General features: G+C 35.7%; 1 protein-coding gene across 1 annotated transcript in view; it reads left to right on the forward strand.

Annotated features, from left to right (window-relative positions):
• Positions 1–26210, forward strand: part of TPK1 (thiamin pyrophosphokinase 1) — a 245793-nt gene that overhangs the window by 210154 nt on the left and 9429 nt on the right. The window contains exons 7-8 of the mRNA XM_017508327.2: positions 17304–17454; positions 19825–19828. Coding sequence (XP_017363816.2) covers positions 17304–17454; positions 19825–19828 — 155 coding nt within the window. The remainder of the gene's footprint in view (positions 1–17303; positions 17455–19824; positions 19829–26210) is intronic.

Genomic DNA, 26210 nt, shown 5'->3' on the forward strand with positions numbered 1-26210 from the left:
TTCATCACTGTTCTCAACAAGAATCTCATTTTGTCTTTTTGTATTTCCTTTCTCATTCAGTGGTGCTACCATCCACCTGCCTGGCAGAAACTTAAGAGTCACTTTATGCTTTACTCTACCATGCCTCGACAGTTGGTCACAGTTCCTTGAGATTCTCCAGATCTTTCTCCTATGCTCACTTTTATCTTTGCAGTCTTGCTGCCACTATGTTAGTTCAAAACATTTGTCATTTCTCACTTGGGTTATTTTGTTAGCCTCTGCTTGCCCCCTTCAGTCCATTATCTTACTAAAATTCATATCATATATCTTAAATGTACATTTGCTTTAAATTTTTTATTGTCTCCCATTGTTATGTATTCAAGAAATATTTATTTAATGAATAAATGCATTTCCAATAACAATGCAAACTCCAAAGGACATTATGCTAAACCTTAGCTGGCATGCCGAACTCTCTGCAGGACTCTTGCTAGCATTCTTGATGCCATGTTAATTCTGCTGTGACAAGTGTCCAGGTGCTTTTAGCATCTTGCTTGTCTCTACCAATTATGATAATGAATATACTTATTATTGAAAGTAATAATAACACCTTAAGATTTAATAAAATGTTAATCTTTAAAGAACTGTAATTAGAAGTCAGGTATTCAGGTGCTCAGAATAGGCCCGGCACTCTTTTTAGCTGCATGACAGTAGAAAGATTTTTAAGTTCTTTAAGCCTTGATTTTCTCATCTGTAAAGAATACTAACCTACCTATAACAACATTATGTGGTAAAGCACTTACTTCAGTGCCTGAGTCATAGGAAATCCTTATTTTAAAAATTGGCAGTAGTAGTGGTAATAATAGTAACACACCCTTGTGCAACTAAATCTAATATATTTTGTGGGGTAATATCACTTAAGATTTAGAGTATGTCTTAGCAATCTCTTAAATTAGTGACAGTTTATTACCCAGGTTCATGGGACTCTCAACATAGCATTGTGGGTGTTTTGGGACATATTTTAATTTTTCAAAACGTCTCAATATCAGAACCTTGAAGTAAACTGAGAACCTCTTACATGTAAAGTATTTCCCAGGTGAGGTCTGGAACTACCCCTATTACCGGGGAACCAATATATATTAAATATATTTATATTTAATAGTGGAATCCAACAGAGAGTGAGATGCACAACCCAGCTAACTTTTGTAGCTTGCCTTGGTGTGGAGAACAAAGGAAGGATCTGCTCTACCCTTGCTAATCCTAGTATGGACATTGTGTGCCTTATGCTTATGGAAGGATAGATTACTCTACGATTAGGCAAAAGTTCATGTTAGAGTTCCACAGGCAAACTTCCTCCTCTTAGATACACTATAGAAGCTGCTAGGTATCTTCTTCCAGTCCGCTTAACAAACTTTTACTGAGTATCTGTTCTGTTTAAGTCGGTATGCTATGATTTCGAGACCAAGTCCATGAACTCAAACAGCCTTCAGTCTAGTAGAGGAGACAGATTTACAGGTGACCATGGAATGATTCAGACTATTGTAATAAATACTGTAATTTGCCTCTTCAGAATAGATTTAACTTCTTTTGGATAGATTACTCAGCAGTTATTTATATATAATTCCTCTTTGAGAAAATGGAATAATATAGTTTTTTTTTTCCTAATGAAATTACAGCTCGTGTTGAGGCCTTCTGTGAACACCGTAGTTAAAGCAGCACCCCTCACTCTACCTCTTGAGTCCCTTGGTTGAGCCGTCCTTGTATCTTCCCCTGCTCAATTTTCTTGTCACCATCTGACATACTATATATTTAGGATATTTGTTTCTATTACATATTCACTCAGTATACTATAAACTTCACATGGACAGGGAATTGTGCATGTTTGTTCTCTGCTGTGTTCTCAGCACTTAATACCTGGCACATAGTGGGCACTCCATAAATATTTACTAAATGAATGAGTAATTACAAATACAGAAGAATCTTTTTGTAACAAACTCTTATCAAATGTTAGCAAACATGAAGTATTTGCTTTAACTTAACAAGGCTTATTCTATTGTCACAGATCTTATCTATTGAGAAATTTTTTATTTTGTCAGTACCTGGAAATATTCATTATTATATCTATTATTATATGCTTATATATAATTATATTTTACATGGTTATATATCCACTAATATAAGATTATATATGATTATTTTATTATAAATACCTTCAGCATTTATACATATAATAGAGGACCTTTAGTAGGACGGGTGTTGTGTTTCAGTAAAAATTGTGTAGTTCATATAATATCTCCCTCTCATGTCCTTAATTGGCATTTTATAACTTTTGGGACATGCGTCTTCCAAGTTCTAAGTTACTTGTAAAAGTCAAGAGCTAAAACATGAGAATACATAAAGCTTGTCTTATATGCCATTGCCATTGTAAACTTGACAATAATAAATCTTGCTTTCTTGAAGAAGAAATAATAAAAGCAATAATGTTCATTTCCAACATCAGCTGTATAACTGAGGCATTGTAATACTTACATAGCAAGTTTCACTACCTTTTTTGCCTGTGCCTGTGTGCCTCAAAGGGTTATGGTAAGCTTAAATTGATAATTTTTATAAAATTCTAGAAAGTAACATGACACACATATTCATTTATATTCATTTATAGATAATAAGTCATTCAGTTACACACAAATATGTTGACATACACTACTCCTTGCTTTTTTGTATATAACAACAATGTTCTGTTTGTTGAGTGCCAAGGTAACTACTTATATGTTCAGATTTTGGAACAAATGCAGTGCAAGCTAAGTATCAGAAAAAGAAGCAAAGAGAAGGAAAAGATTTCTGGGCATCAGCCTGTGTTAGCAGGCTATTTCCTAGATCATTTTGGAGAAGCCATCAAAAGAGGAATTCGCATCTCTCTTTCCCCTTCTTAGAGACCAGCAATCTTTTTTATAGTGCTGTGCAACAAGAGAAAATAGATAAACCCAGTGCTTTGAAGTGGCTTGGGAGGTGTTGCTACGGATATAAAAAACTTACTACCTTAGAGACTGTGGCAACCTAATCCATCCCTGCCAGAGGAGAAACGTGCCTTTTACAGGCCCCAAGACAAGGGTTAAGTTTATCTGCTTACCAGGAGTCTCAGTTTGATGACTCACTTGCCAGATAAAATTTCTTATTAATGCAGAGAATTCCAGATTTGGTTGGTGTGGGGCTTCTCTGCAAATGACATTCTGACCTTATGTGAATAGGAGGATTTTATTTTGAATTACAGTATTGTGAGAATGCAGAAACTGAAGATGGAGAAAGAAACTATGTATTGAGGACTTATGTAAGAATAACGCACATATAATAGAGCATCCTGAAATTATTTAGATTATAAAATTTGTCTTCATTCTGTATATTCCTTAGCCAGAAATATTACATGTGATAGTGCCTTTATCTATTATTATTATTGTCCACAATGATAATGGCATCTATGTTTTTAAGAAATGTTTTGGGCTGGACACAAGGGCTTATGCCAATAATCTCAGCACGCTGGCAGGCCTGGGAAGAGGATTGCTTGAGCCCAGAAGTTTGAGACCATCCTGGGTAACATAGTGAGACCCCATCTCTAAAAACAACAACAAAAATTACCAGGGTGTGGTTGTGCATGCCCAGCTACTTGGGAGGCCAAGGGGAGAGGACAGCTTGAGCATTGGAGGTCAAGGCTTCAATTTTAGCCGTTATCCACAGCACTCCAGTCTGGGCAATAGTGTGAGACCCTGTCTCAAAAAACAAAAATACATGTTTTACTTCTAGTTGAAGTCATGACTGTAAAACTGGAATGATGTTACTGCTCATTACAGGTCTGTGCATGTCAGATCAATATAATTTTAGTGGCAATTAAATAAGTAATGAAGAAAAGAGATACATGTAATTTTTTGCTTTGTGTTAGGTGATGAGCCTAGGTATCTCAGAAAGTTCCATTTAAATTAAAGAAGAAGATGGAATCCTGTAGTACTCACTGTCTATCCATCTCCTCTGTTAATAGCTGGAAGTAGAAGATGTTTCTGTTGTGTCCATGACCCTCTGTTTGCCCATTTGTAGTTAGAACTCTATGGTTAACATGCTGTTTCATAACAGAAAATGGCATACTAAAATCCAGATTGCATGGAGTAGAAATAAGATGATGCTAGGTTCTTTCCTGAATCTGCTGTGTACCTTCCTCTGTGAACATATATGTCGATGTATATGACTCTCAATATGAATAACTGGATCAGAATGTCTTGAAACGTATTAGGAAATAGGAATATGTAAATCAAATTATATTGATTACAATTTAATTATGTTATCTATTTCTACTAGAGGCTTTAGATGCCTATAAGATTGACCCTAAAGATTCTGATATTTTGTAAAGCATTCATATGAATAAAGAGAATTATTTTAGAGAGGAAGTTATTATTGAACAAATATTTTATCCAAGATTAAAGATTTACTGTTGCTCATGGATATGGATTATGTTTAAGCAAAATAGCAAATAGCATTGCTTATCACTTTAAGTCAACCTGGGGATGATGAGGTGATCAACTTATGCAGCAAACTTACTGCACTGCAAGAAATACACTTTAAGTAATCTCACACAGTAACATGTTTAACATTCTTATTTGGCATGATAAAATGGTCCAGTGCATATCTAGAAACCTGACTGTTAATGACAGAGTGCAAAATTTGCAATCAAAATGCTCTCTATTCTCCCAGAAGGTGGAAAGGAGATAATTAATGGAAACTATGTATATTACACCAGATTGCTAGACCTAAGGATTACGCTACAGCAAGTCTGATGGCCACCTATTATAACTGGGCAATAAAAAGTGAAGAGAGTTTTAAACCACTAAACTTTGGGGAAAATAATACACCAAAACTACTACAAATAGCCAAATCTAATTTATCGAGACATGGAAGCCAAGTGTTTCATGTATCACTTTCAATGACACGATGCAACCAAGACTTATTTCATGGCTAAATTCAAGCAAGAAATGTTCTTAGATTAAAACGAATCATGTTGATGAAAGAAAGGATAGTTGTTATTAAGAAATGATCACAAGTACAAATAGACTAATCCCCTGGGACCAGAGCATATCTTTATCACAGTCAATCAGTTCCAAAGTGGCTTGGAAAATTATCTGTCTTTTGTCAACTTGGTCACTGGTGGGCCTGACTAAAGAAAGAGGTACAGTTTCTGAGTTATCATAACTCATTTTCCATGGAAAGGGAAGGAATGAGTGGTTAGCGTTCTTTCAGGTATTCAACTTCAGCAGGGCATTATATATGTTAGAGAATTTTTAGCCAGAGTAAAAAATACTTGGTACTATTTGAGTAGGACTTCAACAGTACATTTTGGAATGTTTTCATTTGTGTACCAAGCAACATTTATATAATAAATTTGGAATATCCTTTCAAAATTTACCTCCAGATAGCTAATTAAAACGTCATACTTTTATTTTTCATTTTACACTAAACACGTAGTGTGTTGAAGATGCTATGCTAGGTATCATGGCCATTTAAAACCACAAACAATGGCTCTTTTAATTCCTTATAACCCCTGTAATTCAAAAGTAATACACTTGAATTCCCTAAAATATCTTCATATACTGAGAATGTGAGAGATTTGGACACCATAATTACCTCTAGTAGGTTTTACAATGTTCATGCTATTTATACAGACCCTGATTTTATGTAATGTTGTTTACTCATAGTTCTTACTCTTCTCCTCAAAGAATTTAATTTTCAGCAAAGATAAATTGAATAAAATAGTTTAAAAAATAAAAACTTCCCAAAAGGGTGTGCTTTGTAAAATTCCAATCAACTCTCCTTTCCCCTTGCTTTTGATATAGGGAAATGTAAATACATGCATGTTTGCTCTTCCTGTCCTTTGGTGTATCTATATGGAGAAGAAAAATGACACATATCTGTATTTTCTAGATATCACACTGTTTTTGTTTATATGGAAAAATGTCCCATCTGTAGCGATCTCATTGATCTGGCTTGAAAACCAATAGTCTAGTTAATCAAGGAAATATCAATATTCAAGACAGCTTTGTGAGGAAAGCACTATTATTACAAACAGGCTTGAAAGTTTAATTAAAAGATTCAAAATCCTTGCCCAAGGTGAATCAGAAAAGCTTTTCATTGTTCAGGGAGTGAACTCAGTCATCACTCTATACATTGACATGACCAGAGTACCTGAAGTTAAAGTGCTTTCAGATATTCTTTGAAGCAACCTGAGGCTGAATAAAAGCACACCCATGATAAACAAAAGCACTGCATCCAGTGTACCTGGGGAGTGATCTAAATGAGGAGAAATGTCACAGCAGCCATCAGAGTTAGGTTGTTTGGGGTCAACATATGAAGAATCTTTAATTTCTAGATAAGAAATTTGAGCCTTGATATATAGGTAATGGTAAGCTATTAAGAAATTTTGAACAGAAAATCATAAGGAAATTTAGAAAAATAATGTAATGGTTGTATGCCAGCTGCATTGAAGGATGGAAAATCTAATTACAGTAATAAAAGAACCAATTACAATGTTCTTTGAAGAATAATACTTTAGTCGTTTTCTCCATTAAGAATTTGAGAAAGGAATAGAGACTTCATAAATTAGCCTTAAAGTATATGCTTGGTGCTGCTTGATCTTTTTTGACAAAATCGAAACCTCAAAACTATAACTATTCAGCTAACAAACATTTGTTACATACGTGAGACACTCTAATAAGTATTACAGATTGAGAAATGTAAACTGAATGAGACCCAGTTTCTGACTCTAAGGCTTTCCTGTCTTTTGGAGTAGATGTACTTGTAATCAGATTATCCTGATACACTGTCAATAGTGTTACAGTAGAATTTTGATAGGATGGGTGAGAAGCAGGTTGGAAGCAAATGTTTTCCAGTCTAGAGTGTTCAAAGACTCCTTCCTAGTGGAGGTGGTCAGTCTGCTGAATCTTGAAGGTATAGTAAGCTAGCCAGAAAAAGGGGAGTGTTATTTTGAGTATTCGAAGTTAAAGGTAAAACCCTGAAGTCTGGGATGTCAAAGAATAGGTAGTACTGAGATAAAATAATAATCACACATACATCCTTGGTTCAGGCAGTATGTACATTTGCTTCCTTTAACAGGCTAGAAAACTTTACTAGAATCTGTCAGTCTCTCCTGGACTCTTCCACTGCAGGTTCCTATCTAGTGTGTCAGGGACCTCTGCAGCAAAACTTTCTTCTTCCACTTATGCAAGGAAGTTGGAGTCCCTTGGATTAGCTCTCCAGAGAGGTACAGGAGCATCAATACTAGAAGATTAATAAGGATACAGACTGCCTAGGATTTTATGCTAAAACTTTTACCAGGGGTTTATGGTTTATAGCAGACACGTGTCTTAGCACAGATCCTCATCACAGCTCCCATAGTTTTTCAAATGCAAATAAGCCTGTATACATTGCTCACTCTTCATGTTTGTGTCTCTTCTCCTTTTTTAAAAACACTTTTTCTAAAATAGCATGTTGAGAAAAAAGATTTTTTTAATAAATGTGTTACAGACTGTTTGTGCCCCCCAAATTCATATGTTGAAATCCTAACCCCCAGTGTGATTGAATTAGGAGGCTGGGCCTTTGGAAGGTAATTAGACTAGACTGTTTGTGCCCCCCAAAATTCACATGTTGGAATCCTAACCCCCAGTGTGATTATATTTGGGAGGTTGGGCCTTTGGAAGGTAATTAGTTGGTGAGGGTTGAGACTTTATGAATTGGATTAGCCCTTATTAAAAAAAAAAAAAAAAAAAAAAAGAGCTTGTTCCTCTCTCAACACTCTCTGTCATGCCCATGTGAGGATGCAATGAACAGGTGGCCGTCTGCAAACCAGGAAGAGGGTTCCCACAGAACTGAGTCTGCTGACACCTTGCTCTTGGGCTTCACAGCTTCCAGAACTGTGAGAAATAAATGTTGTTTAGCTACTCAGTCTAGTTTGTTATACCAGCCCGAGCTAAGACAACACGTTTATAACATTTCCTAATAACGCTATGTTAACAGTTTAGCAAAGTAGGATGAAAACACTCTATCCAAACAAGTTCACTTTTTTTAGGTGGTGGAGGTAGACATCCTTTGGAAATATTTACAGTAGTTATATGCTTTACAAGCAAAGGAGAGAAAAGGTGATAGTCCAAGCACTAAAGTTTGAAATCTTGTCATGTTTTCTGAGAATTTTTTTTTTTTTTTGAGACAGAGTTTTGTTCTTGTTGCCCATGCTGGAGTGCAATGGCGCAATCTCAGCTCTCTGCAACCTCCGCCTCCCAGGTTCAAACAGTTCTCCTGTCTCAGCCTCCCAAGTAAGCTGGGATAACAGGCACATGCCACCACACCCAGATAATTTTTGTACTTCTAGTAGAGACGGGGTCTCATCATGTTGGTCAGGCTGGTCTCAAACTCCTGACCTCAGGTGATCTGCCCACCTCGGCCTCCCAAAGTGCTGGGATTACAGGTGTGAGCCACTGTGCCCAGCCATTTTCTGAGAATTAAAGTATGGTTATTCCTTGGTATCTATGGGGAATTTGTTCCAGGACCTACCGTACATACTAAAGTTTGTGGATGCTCATGTCCCTGATATAGAATGGCATAATATTTGCATATAACCCATGTACATCATTCTGTATGCTTTAAGTCATCTCTAGATTATTTATAATACCTAATATAAATGTCAGTGCTACGTAAATAATTGTTATACTGCATTGTTTAAAGAATAATGGCAAGGAAAATGATCTGTCCATGTTAAGTACAGACACAATTTTTTCTCTGAATATTTTTGATCCACAGTTGGTTGAATCCTATGGATGCAGAACCCATGGATACAGAGGGCCAATTGTATTTCTAGAATGTAAATGTGGGATGGGAGTTGACGATGTGATTTGTGGGATGGAACTGGAGGCAAATGGACTTTATCTTGTGGAGCCTGGAGAACCAATAATTAATTTTAAGCAGAACATTGGCAAGGTCAGATTTAATATTTGGAAAACTTACTGTCATAACCAATTGAAAGATCACTTGGTTATGGAGGCAACATTGTAGATAAGAAGGCCAGTGGAATTGTCCATGTGTGAATTATGATTTCTGAAATGAGGCTGTGACAGGGATGATGAAGTAAGAATTATTTGAGAAAACTCCAGAATTTCCTTGGATTTCTTACCTGTGAATGGAAGCCTCAAAATTTTTCCATTGTAAGGGGCATTACTTTTTTCTAACCCAAACAGGCTTACATTAAACTGGACCTTGCATTATAATGTAGTCTGCTTGAAATGGAAACAGGATCCCTGCAGTAGTGCTTCCACAGCCTGACAAGACCCAACTAGGTATACCCTGTGTTTGTCCATGTAGCATACCTCGATGCTATAAAATATGAGTTCTTTACTTTCTCTGTTTTCTCATTGTACTTCATATTGATCAGTAGAATTATTTTGTAGGCTTACTAAAACAAGTTTTAGTATTGCTTTTTTTTTTTTGATCAGATTATTTGTTCTTGGTCTATCTTAATCCCACTCATTCCTCCAAACCCTGCATTGGCTCTTCCATCTTCTAACTATAGGATCAAACAAACCAGGAATTCCATTATTCTATGGAAGCTTCACTAGACTGCAGTGCACAACTTTGAGAGTTAAAGGAGGCTTATTAAGCATGATGTGAATTTTTTTATACCCAGTGTTTAATTTTGTTAAGTTGGCTATACTAATGTTGTAACCCTCCAGCAGGAGGGTAAGCATGTTCCTTGGTTTACATGGGATAGCCCCAGTTTATGCTTGTATTCTTGGTGTAATTGTTTATAATGCCCCCTTTTTACTTTTGAAAGTGTCTCAGTTTGCACATTAAACTGTGTGATCACCCTATCTATTAGGGAAAGCCACAGAGAAATTGTCCATTTATGCATCCTTAGAATTCAGTTTATGGGAAGTAAATGTAATTAAAATATGCTGACAGCCACTGTGCTTGCTGTAGACTTCATGCATACTCTAAGTCTTTTTTTTTTAGGACAAATGGAGAAAAAATTCTCATTTGTTTACTAAAAGATTTTTACTGCTATAATAGAAAAATGAAATTGCTTCTCTTTTGGTGCTATATAGCCCTCAACCAGTCTTGTCATGATTCTATTAAGGTAAATAATGCAAAGCTGAGTTTTGCATTTATTTTCTTAAAATACACATGATGACTATTTAACTTATTATGGTGGAAAACAGAGAACCTTATATGCACTTATAAGTGAAAAGAATCTTGAAAAATATGGCCGTAAATTTAGTGCATCCCCTACCAATTACAGATGAGTGACCCAGATCACAAGGAGGTCATGTAACATATATGTGGTTCCATGGCTAATTAAGTAGCATACATGCTATAGTCAGATCTCCAGTGTTTTGATCCAGGGTTTCAAGGTTCTATTCACTAGATGGAATTACATATGAAAACATAGGCCACCTTTATTCCCATCATACTCATCTTGTAAACCAAAAAGTCCATGTAAAATATCCTGACCTTAGAGTAGGAAATATATGGAAAGCAGTCAGAAATTGGTATTTTGCATTTTATATATTTAAAATATGGCATAATAGGTATGTGCTGAGTACCTTTATGTATGTGTGCACAAATGTTTTTTAACTTTTTAAGTGACTATATGTTTATGGGGCACTAAGTGATGTTTTGATACATGTATATACATTGTAGAATGATTAAATCAGGATAATTTGAATATCTATCACCTTAAATATCATTTCTTTGTGATGAGAACATTTAAAATCCTCTCTTTTACCTATTTTGAGCTATATAATACATTATTAACCATCATCACTGTGCTGTTCAATAGAACACCAGAAATTATTTCTTCTAATTATAACTTTGTACTTACTGACCAATGTCTTTTTTCCCCCACCCATGAGCCTCTGATAATTACCATTTTACTCTACTTCTGAGTTTGAATTTTATAGATTCCATGTATAAGTGAGATCTGACAGTATTTGTTTCTTTTTTTCTGGATTATATAGGTTCATTTGTGTCACAAATGATAGAATTTCCTGTTTTTTTTTAAGGCTGAATCGTATTCCATGATTTATGTATATCACATTTATTAAGCCATTTGGTGGATACACTATTGTGAATAATGGAGCAGTGAATGTCGTAATGCAGACACCTCTTCAGCGTACTGATTTTCATTCCTTTGGGCATATCCCAGGAGTGGGATTGCTGGATCATACCGTGATTCTGTTTTCAGTTTTTAGAAGAAATTCCATACTTTTTTTTGAAAAATAGCTGTACTCATTTGTAAAACCACCAACAGTGTGTATATAAGGGTTCCCTTTTCCCCACATCTTCACCAACACTTATCTTTCAGCTTTTTGATAATAGCCAATCTAAAAGTTGTGAGGTAATAATTTATTGTGGTTTTAATTCACATTCATCTGATGATTAGAAAATGTTGAATATTTCTTCACATATCTGTTGGCCATTCCTGTGTTTTCTTTTGAGAAATGTCTTCAAATCCTTTGCCTATATTTTAAAAGCATTGTTTGCTGTCTTGTTACAGAGTAGTCCGATTTTTTTTAATATTTTTATCTGATATATGATTTGTAAATGTTTTCTCCCAGCTCATGGGTGCTCTCATTATTAATTGTTTCTATTGCTATGCAGATGCCATTTAGTTTGAACCAATCCCATTTGTCTATTTTAGTCCTTGTTAGCTGTGATTTTGGGTCATTATCTAAGAAGTTTCTACCCTGAAACAATGTCAGTCATAGAGCTTTTTCTCCATGTTTTATTCTTATGTTTTATAGTTTCTGGTCATATGTGTCAGTCCTTAATCCATTTTGAGTTGATTATTTTATATGGGGTGAGGTAACAGCCCAAACAATTCGCAGACTGAAGAGATCCTTCTGCCTCAGCTTCCCAAGTAGCAGGACTATAGATTCATGCAACCATAAACAGCTAATTTTTTTTAACCATTTTTTTGGGCGGTGGGGTACAGATGGGGTCTTGTTATGTTGCCCATGCTGGTCTTGAACTCTGGCTTCAAGAAATCCTCCTGCTTTGGCCTCCATAAGTTCTGGGATTACAAGCATGAACTACCATCCCTACCCTCCAATTTCTTTCTTTCATATGTAGATATCTAGTTTTCCCAGCGTCATTTATTGAAGGCACTACACTTTCTCCAATGTGTGTTCCTCACATTTTTGTTGAAAATCAATTGACCATAGATGTGTGGGTTTACTTTGTGGCTCTCTATCCTATTCCATTGGTTGATGCATCAGTTTTCATGTCAATATCATGCTGTTTTGATTACTATAGCATAGCAATATATTTTGAAATCTGGTAGTGTGATACCTCCAGCTTTGTTATTTTTATTGAAGATTGCTTTGTCTATCTGGGGTCTTTTGTGACTCCATATGAATTTTAAGAATTTTTTTTTCTATTTCTGTGAAGAACTACATTGGAATTTTGATAGGGATTATATTGAATCTATAGATCATTGTGGGTAATATGGACATTTTAACAATTCTTCTAATTCAGGAATGTGGGATATCCTTTCATTTATTTGTGTCATCTTTAATTTTTTAATTAATGTTTTAAACTTTTTAGTATTCAGATCTTTCACTTATAATTTGGTTAAATTTACTCCTAAGTATTTTTTGATCCTATTATTAATGGGATTATTTTCTTCTTTTTCAGACAGCTCATTGTTACTGCATAGAAACTATTGATTTTTTATTTTGCGTCCTACAGCTTTACTGAACTAATTGGTTTAAACTATTTTTGGCAGATTCTTTAGGATTTTCTATATATTTTAATAAAATCATTATATCAACAAATGGATACAATTTCACGTCATCTTTTCCTGTTTGGATGCTTTTTATTTCTTTCCCTTGCCTAATTGCTCTGGTGGCTAGGATTTTCAGGACTAGTGACATTTTGTTCACTGTTTTCTGTAGAGCAATTATATTTTCGGTCTTCTGTTCTTTTTTTCCTCTTGTGTTCTTCCTTTGTGGTTTGATGGTTCCCTCTAGTAGTATGCTTTAGATCCTATCCTTTTACCTTTCGTATAACTCTTATAAAACTTTGCTTTGTGGTTACCCTGAGGCTTACATAAAATATCTTATACTTAAAACTGGCTATTTTAAATTGATAACAACTTAATTTTGATCACATACACAAACTACACATTTACTCTTCTGCTTCCCACATTTTATGTTTTTAATGTCCTACTTTATATTTTTTTGATACATAATCACTTGAAAAATTATTAAAGCTGTAGTTTTATTTGCAGTAATTTTGCCTTCTATCCTTTATACTAGAGGTATAATTGTTTACCAAGCACTTTTTTTGGTGTTAGAGTGTATTGGATTTGACAGTATACTTGCTTTTATACTTAAAGTTTTATACTTTCATATATTTTTATATTACTAATTTGTGTTCTCTTCTTCTGCTTGAAGAACTCCCTTTGGCATTTCTTGTAAGACAAGTCTAGTGGTGATGAGCTTTCTCAGTTTTTGTTTGTCTGTGTAACTCTTTATTACCTCTTCATTTTCAAAAGACAAGATTGCTGGGAGTAGTATTCTTGGTTGACAGAACAACCCCCATCTCCCTTCAGGATTTTGAATATCATTGAACTCCCTTCTGGTCTGTAATATTTCTGCTGAGAAATACACTGATAGTCTTATGGAGATTCCTTTACATGTGACAATTCAGTTTTTCCTTGCTGCTTTCAACACTCTTTAACTTTTGACAATTTGACTATGATGTGTTTTAGTGTGGGTCTTTTTTGGATTTATCTTATTTGATTTATCTCGGGCTTCCTGGATTTGCTTTCTATTTCCTTCCACAGGCTGAGGATGTTTTCTGCCATTATTTCTTCAAATATATTTACTGTTCTTTTTTCTCTCTCTTGTTCTTCTAGCACACCAATAATGTGTAAGTTGTTATACTTGATGGTGTCCCATTAGTCTCTTAAGTTGTCCTTACTTTTTTTCCCCTTGTCAGATATTGCTGAAGGATTGAGTAATAAAAGTACTGGGAATTGACCAGTGAGTTTTGCTGTGTAGTTCCCATGGGTTACCATGTTTGATAGAGTGATAAGGGCTAGCAAACTTACCTCTTATCTCTATTACTATGATGATCATGTGTAGATGCCATGGGTAATCATGTTTGATGGAGTGATAAGGGCTAGCAAACTTATCTCTTATCTCTATTATTGCGGTAATCCCTTGCTATCTCCTGCCTTTCCTCCTTGCCTTTCCACGGTTTATTCTCAACACACTCGGCATGGTGACTTTTTAACATAGATAGATCATATCAATCCTCAGCCCAAAATGGTTCCCATTTAATGTTGATAAAAATCAAGGACTTTACATTGACTTAACAAAGCTCTACACAAATCTAACACTCACAGTTTACTCTGATTTTTCCTACTTCTCCTACTAATTTTTCATTTTGCTTTAGCAACTTATCTCCTAAAGCTCTTTTCCAGTGTCTGGAGCCATGTAACATTGTCATTATTTTACTATAGTCTATTCTCTGAAACACCCCAGGTATTCATATATGTGGCTAATCCCCTCAACTTCTTTCAGGTCTTTGTCTACTTTATTACTTTACCAGTGTAGCCTACTGTAGCCATCTTATTGAAAGTTAAAACATCCCCCCAACCAACATTTTTTATCTTCCTTTCTCTATTATTCTTTTTTAGCATTTACCACCTTTTTCACATTCTAATTTATATATTCATTTTTAAAAGCTTTTTTATCAAGTGTATATTATCCTTCATTTGACTATTAACTCCATGAAGTCAGGTGCTTATGTGTTCTTTGCTGATATATACTAAGCGTTAGAATATTTCCTAGCACATGGTATATGATCAGGAAACATTGATTGAGTTTTCCTTGTCATTAGCTTGTAAACGAAGCTTATAAAACCATCAAATGTATGTCTGAGCTAATAAATATGATGTGTTTGCTTTTTTCAAAAGCTACTACCTCTTGCAATCATTTCCAAGTAGGAAAGCACTATTTTGTAGGAGTTAGGTGATGTTAACTCAGCCTAATAATTAGCTTCTTTCTTCTCCAGTTATTTAGTTTTTCCTGATTACTTATAGGCCCAAGGGAAGCTCAGTAAATACCTGTTGTCTACTCTGTTGCAAACACTGTGCTAGTGGCTGTGATTCATAGACCTCCTCTAGAAGCAGAGATTCACAGGTATGTCAGTGTTTCTAACAAAGTATGACTGGATGATGTTAGAAATAAATGCACAGGGTTTTGGATTCACATAGAAAAGAACACTTGCCATCTATAATAGTCTATTGTAGATTGAACACCCTGTCCTCTTTATGATATCTCTGTGAATATCAAATGTCCTACTTACAGCCAGGACTAAAGAACTGCAAAAATGATCCAAAGTCAATTCTTTTTCTGTCCCACCTGCAGCTTGCATTGATCCTCTAGTGTTTTTAATCAATCTTGCTAAATACTTCCTGTAGGGAAAATGAGTGGTGATGAGAAGTAATCTTGCTGTTACTTTCTTCTGAAAAATTTAGTGATTGATTTACAGATATTGCTTATTCATCATGATATCCCATTGTAGAAGATGGGAATTAAATTTCAGTCTTAAAGGTTATGGGATCCCTCAAGGCTTAGCGTATAGTAATGAAAAATTGAGAACCTAAAAAAGGAATTTCAGATTCTGTGTAGTGAATAAACTTTTATCAGACCTTGCTTCCAATATGCATTTAGGATTATGTGGCTAGGAATATGCTGTGAACTTTTTACTGCAGCTTTAGAACTTTCTCTGTATTCCGTATACAACTTATTTTTGATGTATTTTTCTTCAGTTTAAAGAAAATTCTGTAGTTTTCCTGAAGTCATAAATAATCTGTGGGCCTTTCCCAACTGGTCTGTAGAGGCCCTCTTAATAAGGCCTCCTAAACATAAATAGAAATCATTTACCTAACTTGATATCACAAAGAGAAGCCATCCGTTTGGCAAGTCTGTGTCTAATTAATTGCAAGTTAACTCTCTCCTCTGAATATTAGCAGATGTCCCGGGCATTGCCTGTGTATTCGGAGTAATACATATTCCTAGAGTACATGGTCTTTCTGAGCCACAAAACCTAATTCTTCAAATTCTGAAAAGATCCTTTAGACTTATGGTTTGCCTGGTTTCTTTACTTTTTAATTTTTTAATATATACTAGGTGTATATATTTCTGGGGAACATACAGATATTTTGGTACAGGCATGCAATGTGTAGTAGTCACATCATGGAAAATAGGGCATCCATCCCCTCAAGCATTTATCCTTTGTGTTACAGACAATCCAGTTATACTCTTTTAGTTATTTGTTTGCCTGTCTTAAAATATTTTAAGCTTAATGTGAAGCATGTTGTTACCCATAGTAAAAATTCCCATTCTTCCTACATTCTGATAAGCACAGAGATAGGAAACTCATTTCAGAACTTGATTATTCTCTGTAATTTACTTTTAGTGTTGTCATGGAACCCTATTTTGATGTATACATTCGTACAGTATGGCAATTAATCTATTACTTCCTTAGGCTAGTGAGTCTTTTCTTGCAATGTCTTCATTTAATCATTTATCAAACTTTCGAGCATCTTGGATGCAAAGCACTATGCAAAATCACAGGTATAACCATTGAACCAGAGAAACACACATTTGGCTTCATAACCTGGTACAACTTACTAATTTCCCTAGGAATTGAATATGGTCTACTGGTGCTTGGTTAACAGGTTATTATTCTAAAGCCATGCCATCTTTATGGATCACACATTATCTAAGCATTTTTAATATATTATTTTAAAACATAAACACCAATATTCTGTATTTTTACTTCTCTTTTATACTAGATAGAATGATTATTATTGTCAGTTTTATTTTATATTTTTATGCAATATTTTAATTAAGATCTTCCATCTTTTCTTTCTCATGATTAACATATCAGCTTTGCTGATAATTGTAAATCAGAGAAGACTTCCACATGAAAAGGAACACGGAAACAGAGTTTTAAAAGAAGAGATGGCTAATTTTCTAAGTGAATAGACAAATGGGAAAAACTTATAATATGTACTTAAAAGCGTTGGTTTTCACACCAGGCACTGTGACTTATTAATTATGTGACCTTGAACTGGCAGCTTAATTTCATTATCTGAAGACTGGAAATGTATCTGTTTATTTCTTATCAAATGAGATATAGTATTGAAAGCTCTATTTAGGTGTTTGATACTGTTTAATTATTTAAAACTTTTAAGATATGTGACTCCCAATTTTACCTGCCTTGCTTAGGTTGATGTGATCGTGACACTGGGAGGCCTTGCTGGGCGTTTTGACCAGATTATGGCATCTGTGAATACCCTGTTCCAAGCGACTCACATCACTCCTTTTCCAATTATAATAATCCAAGAGGAATCTCTGATCTACCTGCTCCAACCAGTAAGTCAAAAGCGAATCTAATGTGAGCCCTTTCCTTCACAAAGCTTCTGACACTAGAGTAAAAGGAAACGTTGAGTAGAAGGAAAGATTGAGTAGAAACACTTGAGTAGAAGGAAACATTATCACTAGGAAGAAACATTGGCCCTGCTTGGGTCTGAACTGTGAGTGGAATTGAACATGTGTGCTTTCTTGTGGCTGCTTTAATTTTCTGCCTCTAGTCATTGACCAGCAAAAATGTGGAGGAGAAGCCTGAAAGTTTTCAGTTTATCATGCCTAGAAAACAAGAGAAAATGTTGTAGCTTTAAATTGACTAAGAATTAAATTGAGCACTTTTGTTTTTTAAATAGCTGAATGTGAATGACATTTGAGAACATCTTCAACGGGAAACACAAGGCTCGGCAAATGTTGCTAACGTAATTCTTATATATTTTGACTGTTGTCATTATAATTGGATATAATTGGAAACTGGGTTTGATTTTGTTAGGCACTTAGAAGAAAGTCGTTAGCTTTTACTATTCATAAGTTGCCTGGTGATTAGTTTCTCTGTCTCAGAATAATTTCTAATGATGAAGTCATTCATTTCCAATGATAAACATTAAGGACATTTTCTTTTCTTTTTTTTTTTCATGATCTTTTTTTTCTTATTGTACTTTAGGTTCTGGGGTACATGTGCAGATCATGCAGGATTGTTGCATAGGTACACACATGGCAATGTGGTTTGCTATCTCCCTCCCCCCGTCACCCACATCTGGCATTGCTCCCCTTTTCATCCCTTCCCGACCTCCCCACCCCCCAAACTGTCCTTCCCTTGGCTCCTCCCAACACACCCCAGTATGTGATGCTCCCCTCCTTGTATCCATGTGTTCTCATTGTTCAACACCTGCCTATGAGTGAGAATATGCGGTGTTTGATTTTCTGTTCTTGTGTTAGTTTGCTGACAATGATGGTTTCCAGATTCATCCATGTCCCTACAAGGCACACAAACTCACCATTTTTTATGGCTGCATAGTATTCCATGGTGTACATGTGCCACATTTTCCTTGTCCAGTCTATCGTCAATGGGCATTTGGGTTGTTTCCAGGTCTTTGCTATTGTAAACAGTGCTGCTGTGAACATACATGTACATATGTCTTTATAATAGAACGATTTATAATCCTTTGGGTATATACCTAGTAATGGGATTGCTGGGTTAAATGGAATTTCTATTTCTAGGTCCTTGAGGAAGCACCACACAATGGTTGAACTAGTTTAAACCCCCACCAACAGTGTAAAACTGTTCCTATTTCTCCACATCCATTGTCGCCAGATTTTTTTAATGATCACCATTCTAACTGGCATGAGATGGTATCTCAATGTGGTTTTGATTTGCATTTCTCTAATAACCAGTGATGATAAGCATTTTTTCATGTTTCTTGGCCTCATATATGTCTTCTTTTGAAATGTGTCTGTCTGTTCATATCCTTAACCCACTTTGAATGGGCTTGTTTGTTTTTTTCTTGTAAATCTGTTTTAGCTCTTTGTAGATTCTGGATATTAGCCCTTTGTCAGATGGGTAGATTGTAAAAATTTTTTCCCAGTCTGTTGGTTGCCGGTTCACTCTAATGATGGTTTCTTTTGCTGTACAGCAACTCTGGAGTTTGATGAGGTCCCATTTGTCTATTTTGGCTTTTGTTGCCAATGCTTTTGGTGTTTTAGTCATGAAGTAGTTGCCTATGCCTAAGGACATTTTCTATCAATGTAGCGCATAGAACCAAATTCTTACTAAACAAACAAATTTTATGAGGTTTACTGGATTTCACTTTAAAAATATGATTTGGTAACTTTTTTGTAAAGATAGTGGATAGTTCTTTCCATTTTCGCTCTCATTGTAGTGTACTACTGACATTTTGCTTCTACCCTGTCACTACCCACCATCTGTAGCATGGCATTGCTAGAAATTGTGGTTTGGTTAATGCATGGGGTCTGGGGGTGGTCAATGCATGCTCACTATTCTTTAGCCAGTTTTGCATTTTTTTCCTGGATCTTTGCATGTCCTAGCCATGTTACTTTCTGGGAAAATATGGAAGGGGAGGTGAAGAATTCAGATTTCAAACTATACTATCCATTTATTTAGTCAACAGCTACAGATTGCCTTCTACGTATTTGTTGCACTGCATGGCAGTTAAGGATAAAAATAAATAGTTGTATATTATCCTTGCTCTCCAGATTACGTGCAATGAAGGAGACATTTATAAAAATGTAATCACAATGCAGTGTTCAAAGATTAGTACCAAAAAATGAAAGAATAGAAAACTGGGGCACATTTTATTCACTCAATTAGTTCAAAAGATAATTCCTGAGTACCTGCTCTTTGTCACGCCCCTTTCAGGGATAGAGCAGTTAAAAATATAAACAGAAATCCTTCCTTTCATGCAACATACCTGCTACTGAGCTTACAGTTCAACAGAATCTTCATTGATGAGCAGATGCTTGCTATGGATGACTACGGGAAACTTATTCAAGTTAAGAGGAACCAGCAAAGAAATATGGAGATGCAGGATATGTTGTAGGATTTCCAGGTAACTGTGCAGATAAAATATGGGGTGTGGCCTGGAAAATGCCAGAAGATAAGACTAGAAAACTAATTGGCATACTGATTGTGAAGAGCCTCAAATTCCACACAGTGGAATGTGAACTTCTTTTTGCCGCAGGTTTTGGAAAGTCATTAAAAGATTTCAGTTAGCAGTGTGAGGTGCACAGATATGCTGTTTAGATTTGTTATCAAATTATATGTTTGTTAAATATCCATAGATGTCCAACAATTTCTGAAGTTTGAAACTTACTGCTATTGTGAAGCATTGAGCTTTGTTATATTGCATTGAATTGATGGTATGACAGCTAAAGTATTCAATTGTAGCTTGTCTCTGTATAGATGCTCTGGTCAATATATTACTAGTTAAGGATGCAGTACGATACTTTTTAAAAGCATAATTAGCAGATTCACTGATAGAAAAAGCCACATCTAAAATATGACTTCTGCATTAAGGTATTTTACTGTTTGGGGTTTCTGTATTTTCCTTATAATTGGTATAATTATGAGCTTTCTGAAATGCATTTGGCTCGGGATCCATTGGATTTCCTTCCATCTATAGATTGCTGTCTGTCATCCGTTCTGGAAAACTCTCAACCATTACGTTTCAAATGTTAGAATTATTCTGGACTATAAAGTCAGTTTGATAATTATGTTTTTAGAAAGAGTCCCTTGAAAATGTGAGAAAAGGGCAAGCATGTAAGAAAGAAGAATCATGGCAGGATTCAAAACGCAGAGGGTGGGTCTAGCAGCAGAGAGGCATAGCTGAAGCAGGACAGTGGATAGAACACAGAGGTGGTGAAGAACTTCAGAATGCAGCCCAGAGAGTTTAAGACCTAGGAAATACGAAAATGCTGAGATGTATATGATACAAGGAGAGGATATTAAATACATTTAATTGGAGGTACAGAAGAAATAAGAAAAAGAATAGGGCAAGTAAGCCAGCTGCCTTTTATGTTCACTTTTGCTTTCATAGTTCATGATCATAATTCCTTCTGTTTTATGATTTTTGGCCAGGACCTCACATTTCTGAGAAATTTAAGTGTGGGAATTATTTGAGGCGTGGGTTAAAAGTAAATCCAAGGAGAATTTACATTTGCTTTTTCCTGGCTGCTGAGTGAACTTCTAGCCCAGTTCTGTGAGAACACTAAGTACTTAGGACACTTTGATACTTTTTTGGACCACATTTCTCAGTGTAGATTCTGAATGTAATTCTGCTGGGAATTTGATGTCTGGTTACAAATGCTCAGGGGAGACTTTTTTCATCTCCTCAGCAATGGAGTGCCAAGGTTTGGTTGGCCCCCTTTTCTAGCAGTCCAGTGGGAGTGCTGTTTATGTTCATCTTGATATTTAGGAGCTCTGCTTTATGTGGTACAGCCTCCTTTTAGATGTCCACCTTGGGCAGGCCTTGGGCCTTTTCTTCTAATAATCTTCCATATTTGGAGGCTTTAGAAACTGAAGATCAAGTTCATCTGTTTTGCTGAACACTGTCCAGATGAAAGTTAGCTTTGGAGCTTCTTTTTATATCAAAACACAGCTTTTGGCTTCTGGGAATAATTTTTTTTTTTTTTTTCGAGACAGAGTCTCCCCCGTCACCCTGGCTGTACTGCAGTGGCACGATCTCAGCTCACTGCAACCTCTGCCTCCTAGAATTCTTTTTTCTAAACGGATACATTTCATGCGTTTTAGAAGAGTCCCTTAATTTTTTTTTTTGGTATTTTTATTGTTTTCAGTTGGCCAGGGCACTAATCTATCATATTGCCTCTGTACCTCACTTCCTCCTGCGTCTATGTTACAGTAATGATCGGCTCCAGATATGAGAGGCTTATCTGAGATTAGGTTTATTAAGTTTTTTTCTTATTAATGGAAAATCTGATGGAAAATCTGATGTGGCTTGAGTAGCATTTCACATTTTATATCTAAGCTAACTGGAACACATTGCTGAAGCAGGGGAAACCGATTGCTAGCATGTGGTGCCACGTTTTTTAAAGGCCAAGCCTGTACATGACATGTGTCACCTTCAGCGAGAATGCCCCAGCCCAACTGCAAAGACAGTCTAGGATATGAAGCTTGTGGGCTCAGGAAGAGGAGACATTGGGCAATACAAAGGCCATCTCTCTCAAGCTACCAGATGTGGATATCTTGAAAGAAATTCTGGAATCATGACTCTACATAACATATAGGAATGTAACATACAATGTGTTAGACTTTAGTTAGTTATTAAGGCAAAGTCCTCAGTTCTCCAAAGTGGTAAAGATGTTAAGGGTTTCTGTGTAGCCAAATCTCCAAATATAATGCACTGTAGATGCTCTCTGTGATCATTTTGATTTTATGTCATTGGAATAACTACAGAATTACCTTATCCTAATGAAATAATTATTACATAGTGTGGCGCAAAAAGCTCATGCAAGATTACACTCTCTGTTCCTTAAAGGAGTGACAATGACAGGCACAGGCTTTCACCTGTGGGGTTAGCAGTGCTGCCTTTACTTGTCTTGGTCGCCCTGTTCTAGGGAGATCTTTCTTAGAGACACAGCCTGGCTCTCTGCTTTTCTATCACTTTAGCGAATAGCAAGAAAATTAGTAACGCAAATGCATATGTCAAAATGAATATGTTTGGGGGTTTAAGGTATAAAGGGATCTCATGTGATCTACCATATTGGTAACAACTTTTAATTGTATACCTGTGAATGGGATTAATACTAAAAATTAGTTTGAAATGACCATAGGCCAGGTGCAATGGCTCACGCCTGTAATCCCAGCACTTTCGGAGGTCGAGGCTGGCAGATCACAAGAACTCAGGAGTTGGAGACCAGCCTGACCAACATGGTGAAACCCTGTCTCTACTAAAAATACAAAATTAGCCAGGTGTGGTGGTGCATGCCTGTAATCCCAGCTACTTGGGAGGCTGAGGCAGGAGAATTGCTTGAACCCGGGAGGTGGAGGTTATAGTGAGCTGAGATCGCACCACTGCATGCCAGCCCGGGCACCAAGAGAGAAACTCCATCTCAAAAAAAAAAAAAAACTATAAAATTACTGCACAGAAGCATTCTACATCTGAGACTTGCACCATTGGGGCTGAACTGACTCTGTCAGGTGTTATTTTATATAACTGTGTTCTTAATATATGTGATACATGCACTAGATGTGCCTATACATTACATAGCATGCATACTTTGGGGAAGGTATTCAGAATGGACATCTACAGCAGACGGTTCATTGTTTTTAGAACTTACAATCACAGTCAGGACAGGCAGAAGAAATGTTATACAGTTAAACTGAAATCATTTAAAAATATCATGAAAGTAGGCTTAAGAAAAGGTCTTGTATGCTTTAGCACCAAATAAAGACTTCAAAATTTTTAATGTATTCTTTAAATTAAAGTTAACATATAGATGTTGAGGTGGAAGATAATATTCATACTCTTACAAGAAGCATCTCGCCTGAGCCTCATAACAATTCTGGGAGAAAAGCAGAATAATATGGTCACATGGTAAAGTGTTTTGTCTCAACACTTTTTCCACAACACTGCATTTCTTCCTTCATGGGATTAATGGACTAAGATGCAAATAACAAACTCTTGAAACAAGTCCCAGCCCATAGGCTGGCAATTATCCATAAGCAGTGTATAACTGATGGCCAGTTGATGTGTGCATATGTATATATAAATATATATGTGTGTGTTTGTATGCATACATATATGTACCTACACACATATATATGCACACAGATATATATATGTTTTTTCCTTTATGATATTATTTTCAAATAAGATAAATCTTGGATGCACTTTAAGGATACACTTCATCTTGTTACTGTATCCTTAATGAAAAACGATTTTCTGAAGTTTTGTAATAAAATCTATATCTAACAGCCATCTTTTATCATTTAAGAGGACTAAATGATTTACCATTAAGCTTTGCTTAAGTACGTTAAAAGTGGTAAAAATCAATATAAATGTTAATTATTATGAGTATTAGGTTTGAGCATAGTGTACTCTAGAATTTTTTTTTTCAATTATGGATGATCTGAAATTAAAGTTAATAGGAGGAATAAGTTATCTTATAGCAACTGTTTGGTTGATAATTTTTTTTAGTGTGGTAACTTGGTAAGAGAGTTTGTGGTATATCTGCTACACTAATTTTATTTGGCTGGAATAGTCCTAAACCTGGAACTAGAATATGCTTCTCTTGATCTTTTTGAAAAAGCCTGTCCTTATATCATCTTAGTATTTCTGTGATGTTCTGTGTTTCTTTTGGAGTGTCTACATGTGAGACTCTCATGAGACTTGGTTGTGTAAATAAGTAATTATCTTCCATTCATTAAAATTATTTTAGTCATTTGGGACTGACCTGTATGTCATCGTAGCAATTCACTTGAAGTGTTTAGTTTGTTTCAGTCTAAAGTTTGTGTTCTCTTTTCAGTCCCCTTTCTGTGATGTGTTTTTATTAGTTATAAATTGAATTTTAAAACAAGGACACAATGAGGTAGAGTTCCAGTTCAAAATGAATATGGAAAGACATTTAGAAATTTTTTAGCTAGTTGTTTTTTTAGCATATAAGGTTTTTCATATTGTATTTTTGGCATATTTCACTTAACATGGGTCAAAATGTCATTATGAGTGAAAACCTTGGTAGGTAGCATTTGCTTTGTAGGAGTGTTCAATTTGCCATTTGAAAAATAGAAAATTCAAAATAGAATCCATAGTAGTCCCTTCCTTAAAATAAACATTCCTCTTTTACTTCCAAAAATGCGTTCTTGATAAGACATCATCACCTTTCCTGAGCAGGGGATACTATGAAATAGATGAGGGACGTTTCAGACATGAAGCATCACTGATGTCAGTGGCGACTTAGGCCCTCTTCCTGCTGAAGAGTCAGGTGCTCAGTTTCATTTTTATCATGCTGCCTGTGCGGATTGTGGATGGCTCCAGGTTTCACATACATAGTTTCTCATTTTCTGGTCCTGTGCTTCTCAGGAATACAGAAACGTTAGCTTCTGTACACTGAGCATAAATTATCTTTTATCTCCAAGTTTTATGACAGTTTGTAATACAAGTTAATAGGATTTATAACCAAGAAATGAGATGTCCAAGAGTTAATAAGGCATGCCTTTTACATTATCCTAAACCTTGCTCGGTGATTCCCACTCAGGATTCCAGTATCTGATATAGGAAAAGGTGGTGCAGAGCAGACTTCTGTCAGTTTTTTTCTCACTTGAGCAAACTTGCAAATATGTTGTAAATATTTCTTCCTCATCATTTTAGTCATACTTTACTGCTGCTTGTTTTTTTTTTCATTCACCAGATCAATTATTTACTATATAAGGTCCCAACAGTATTTACATTACAAATTTGTAATGCTGATAATGAACCTGATAAAATACGCTGATAGTTTGATAGAAAGAAGCTGAATATTCATGATTTAAATGTGCTATGCCTAATGGTTTCTGTTGAGAACTGGGCGTTTGGGTGAGTCTACCTTTGTGTGCACATGTCCAGCACAACCTCATCAGTGATAACATCAGAGAAGTGATTCTTAGTGTGATTTTGAGTAGGCAACAGGGAGTTCTCAATTCTAGGTAACACTGAAATATTCTCACACTATTTATTACCCATTTTAATTCCCTTCTTTGGAATAAGCATTATTATTTTATTCTTCCTCTGTATCTTTCATGTAATTTTTATTGTTGCTTGGCCTTTAAGACTTCTAGTATAAACTACATAGTATCCACAGAACTATTAAATATTAGTGTAAATAGCATAAAGCTTTAGAGATCATTTTATAGATGAGCATCTGCAGAGATATTTATGTGATCTGCACAAGGTTATATGCAGTGTTTCTTTGCTAGGTAATTGATACTGAAAATGAAACAGATCTCATGCAGTAATAGTCTGAAAAAGGACCACCAGGCATTTCATACCAGAAATGGCCTGCTACATTCACCTTCCCAACCTCCATCCATCTTCCAAAGGGTACATTGTGAATACCTGTTCCTACCTGGCCTACACCCACCTCCGCTTGCTGCCCTGGGAAAGTTTTGCCACTCAGTGTTCAATGCCTGGCCGAAATACTTTTCACCTTCAAATTGTGTCCTTACCTAGCTCTTTATTCTCTTTGGCTTGTTTGCTCTGCCATGCCAGTGCAGCAGATTCTTCTACACATGAAATACACACAGACACATCTTCCCTA

Source organism: Cebus imitator, unplaced genomic scaffold (genome assembly GCF_001604975.1).
Source record: "Cebus imitator isolate Cc_AM_T3 unplaced genomic scaffold, Cebus_imitator-1.0 Scaffold390, whole genome shotgun sequence".
Classification (NCBI taxonomy): Eukaryota; Metazoa; Chordata; class Mammalia; order Primates; family Cebidae; genus Cebus; species Cebus imitator.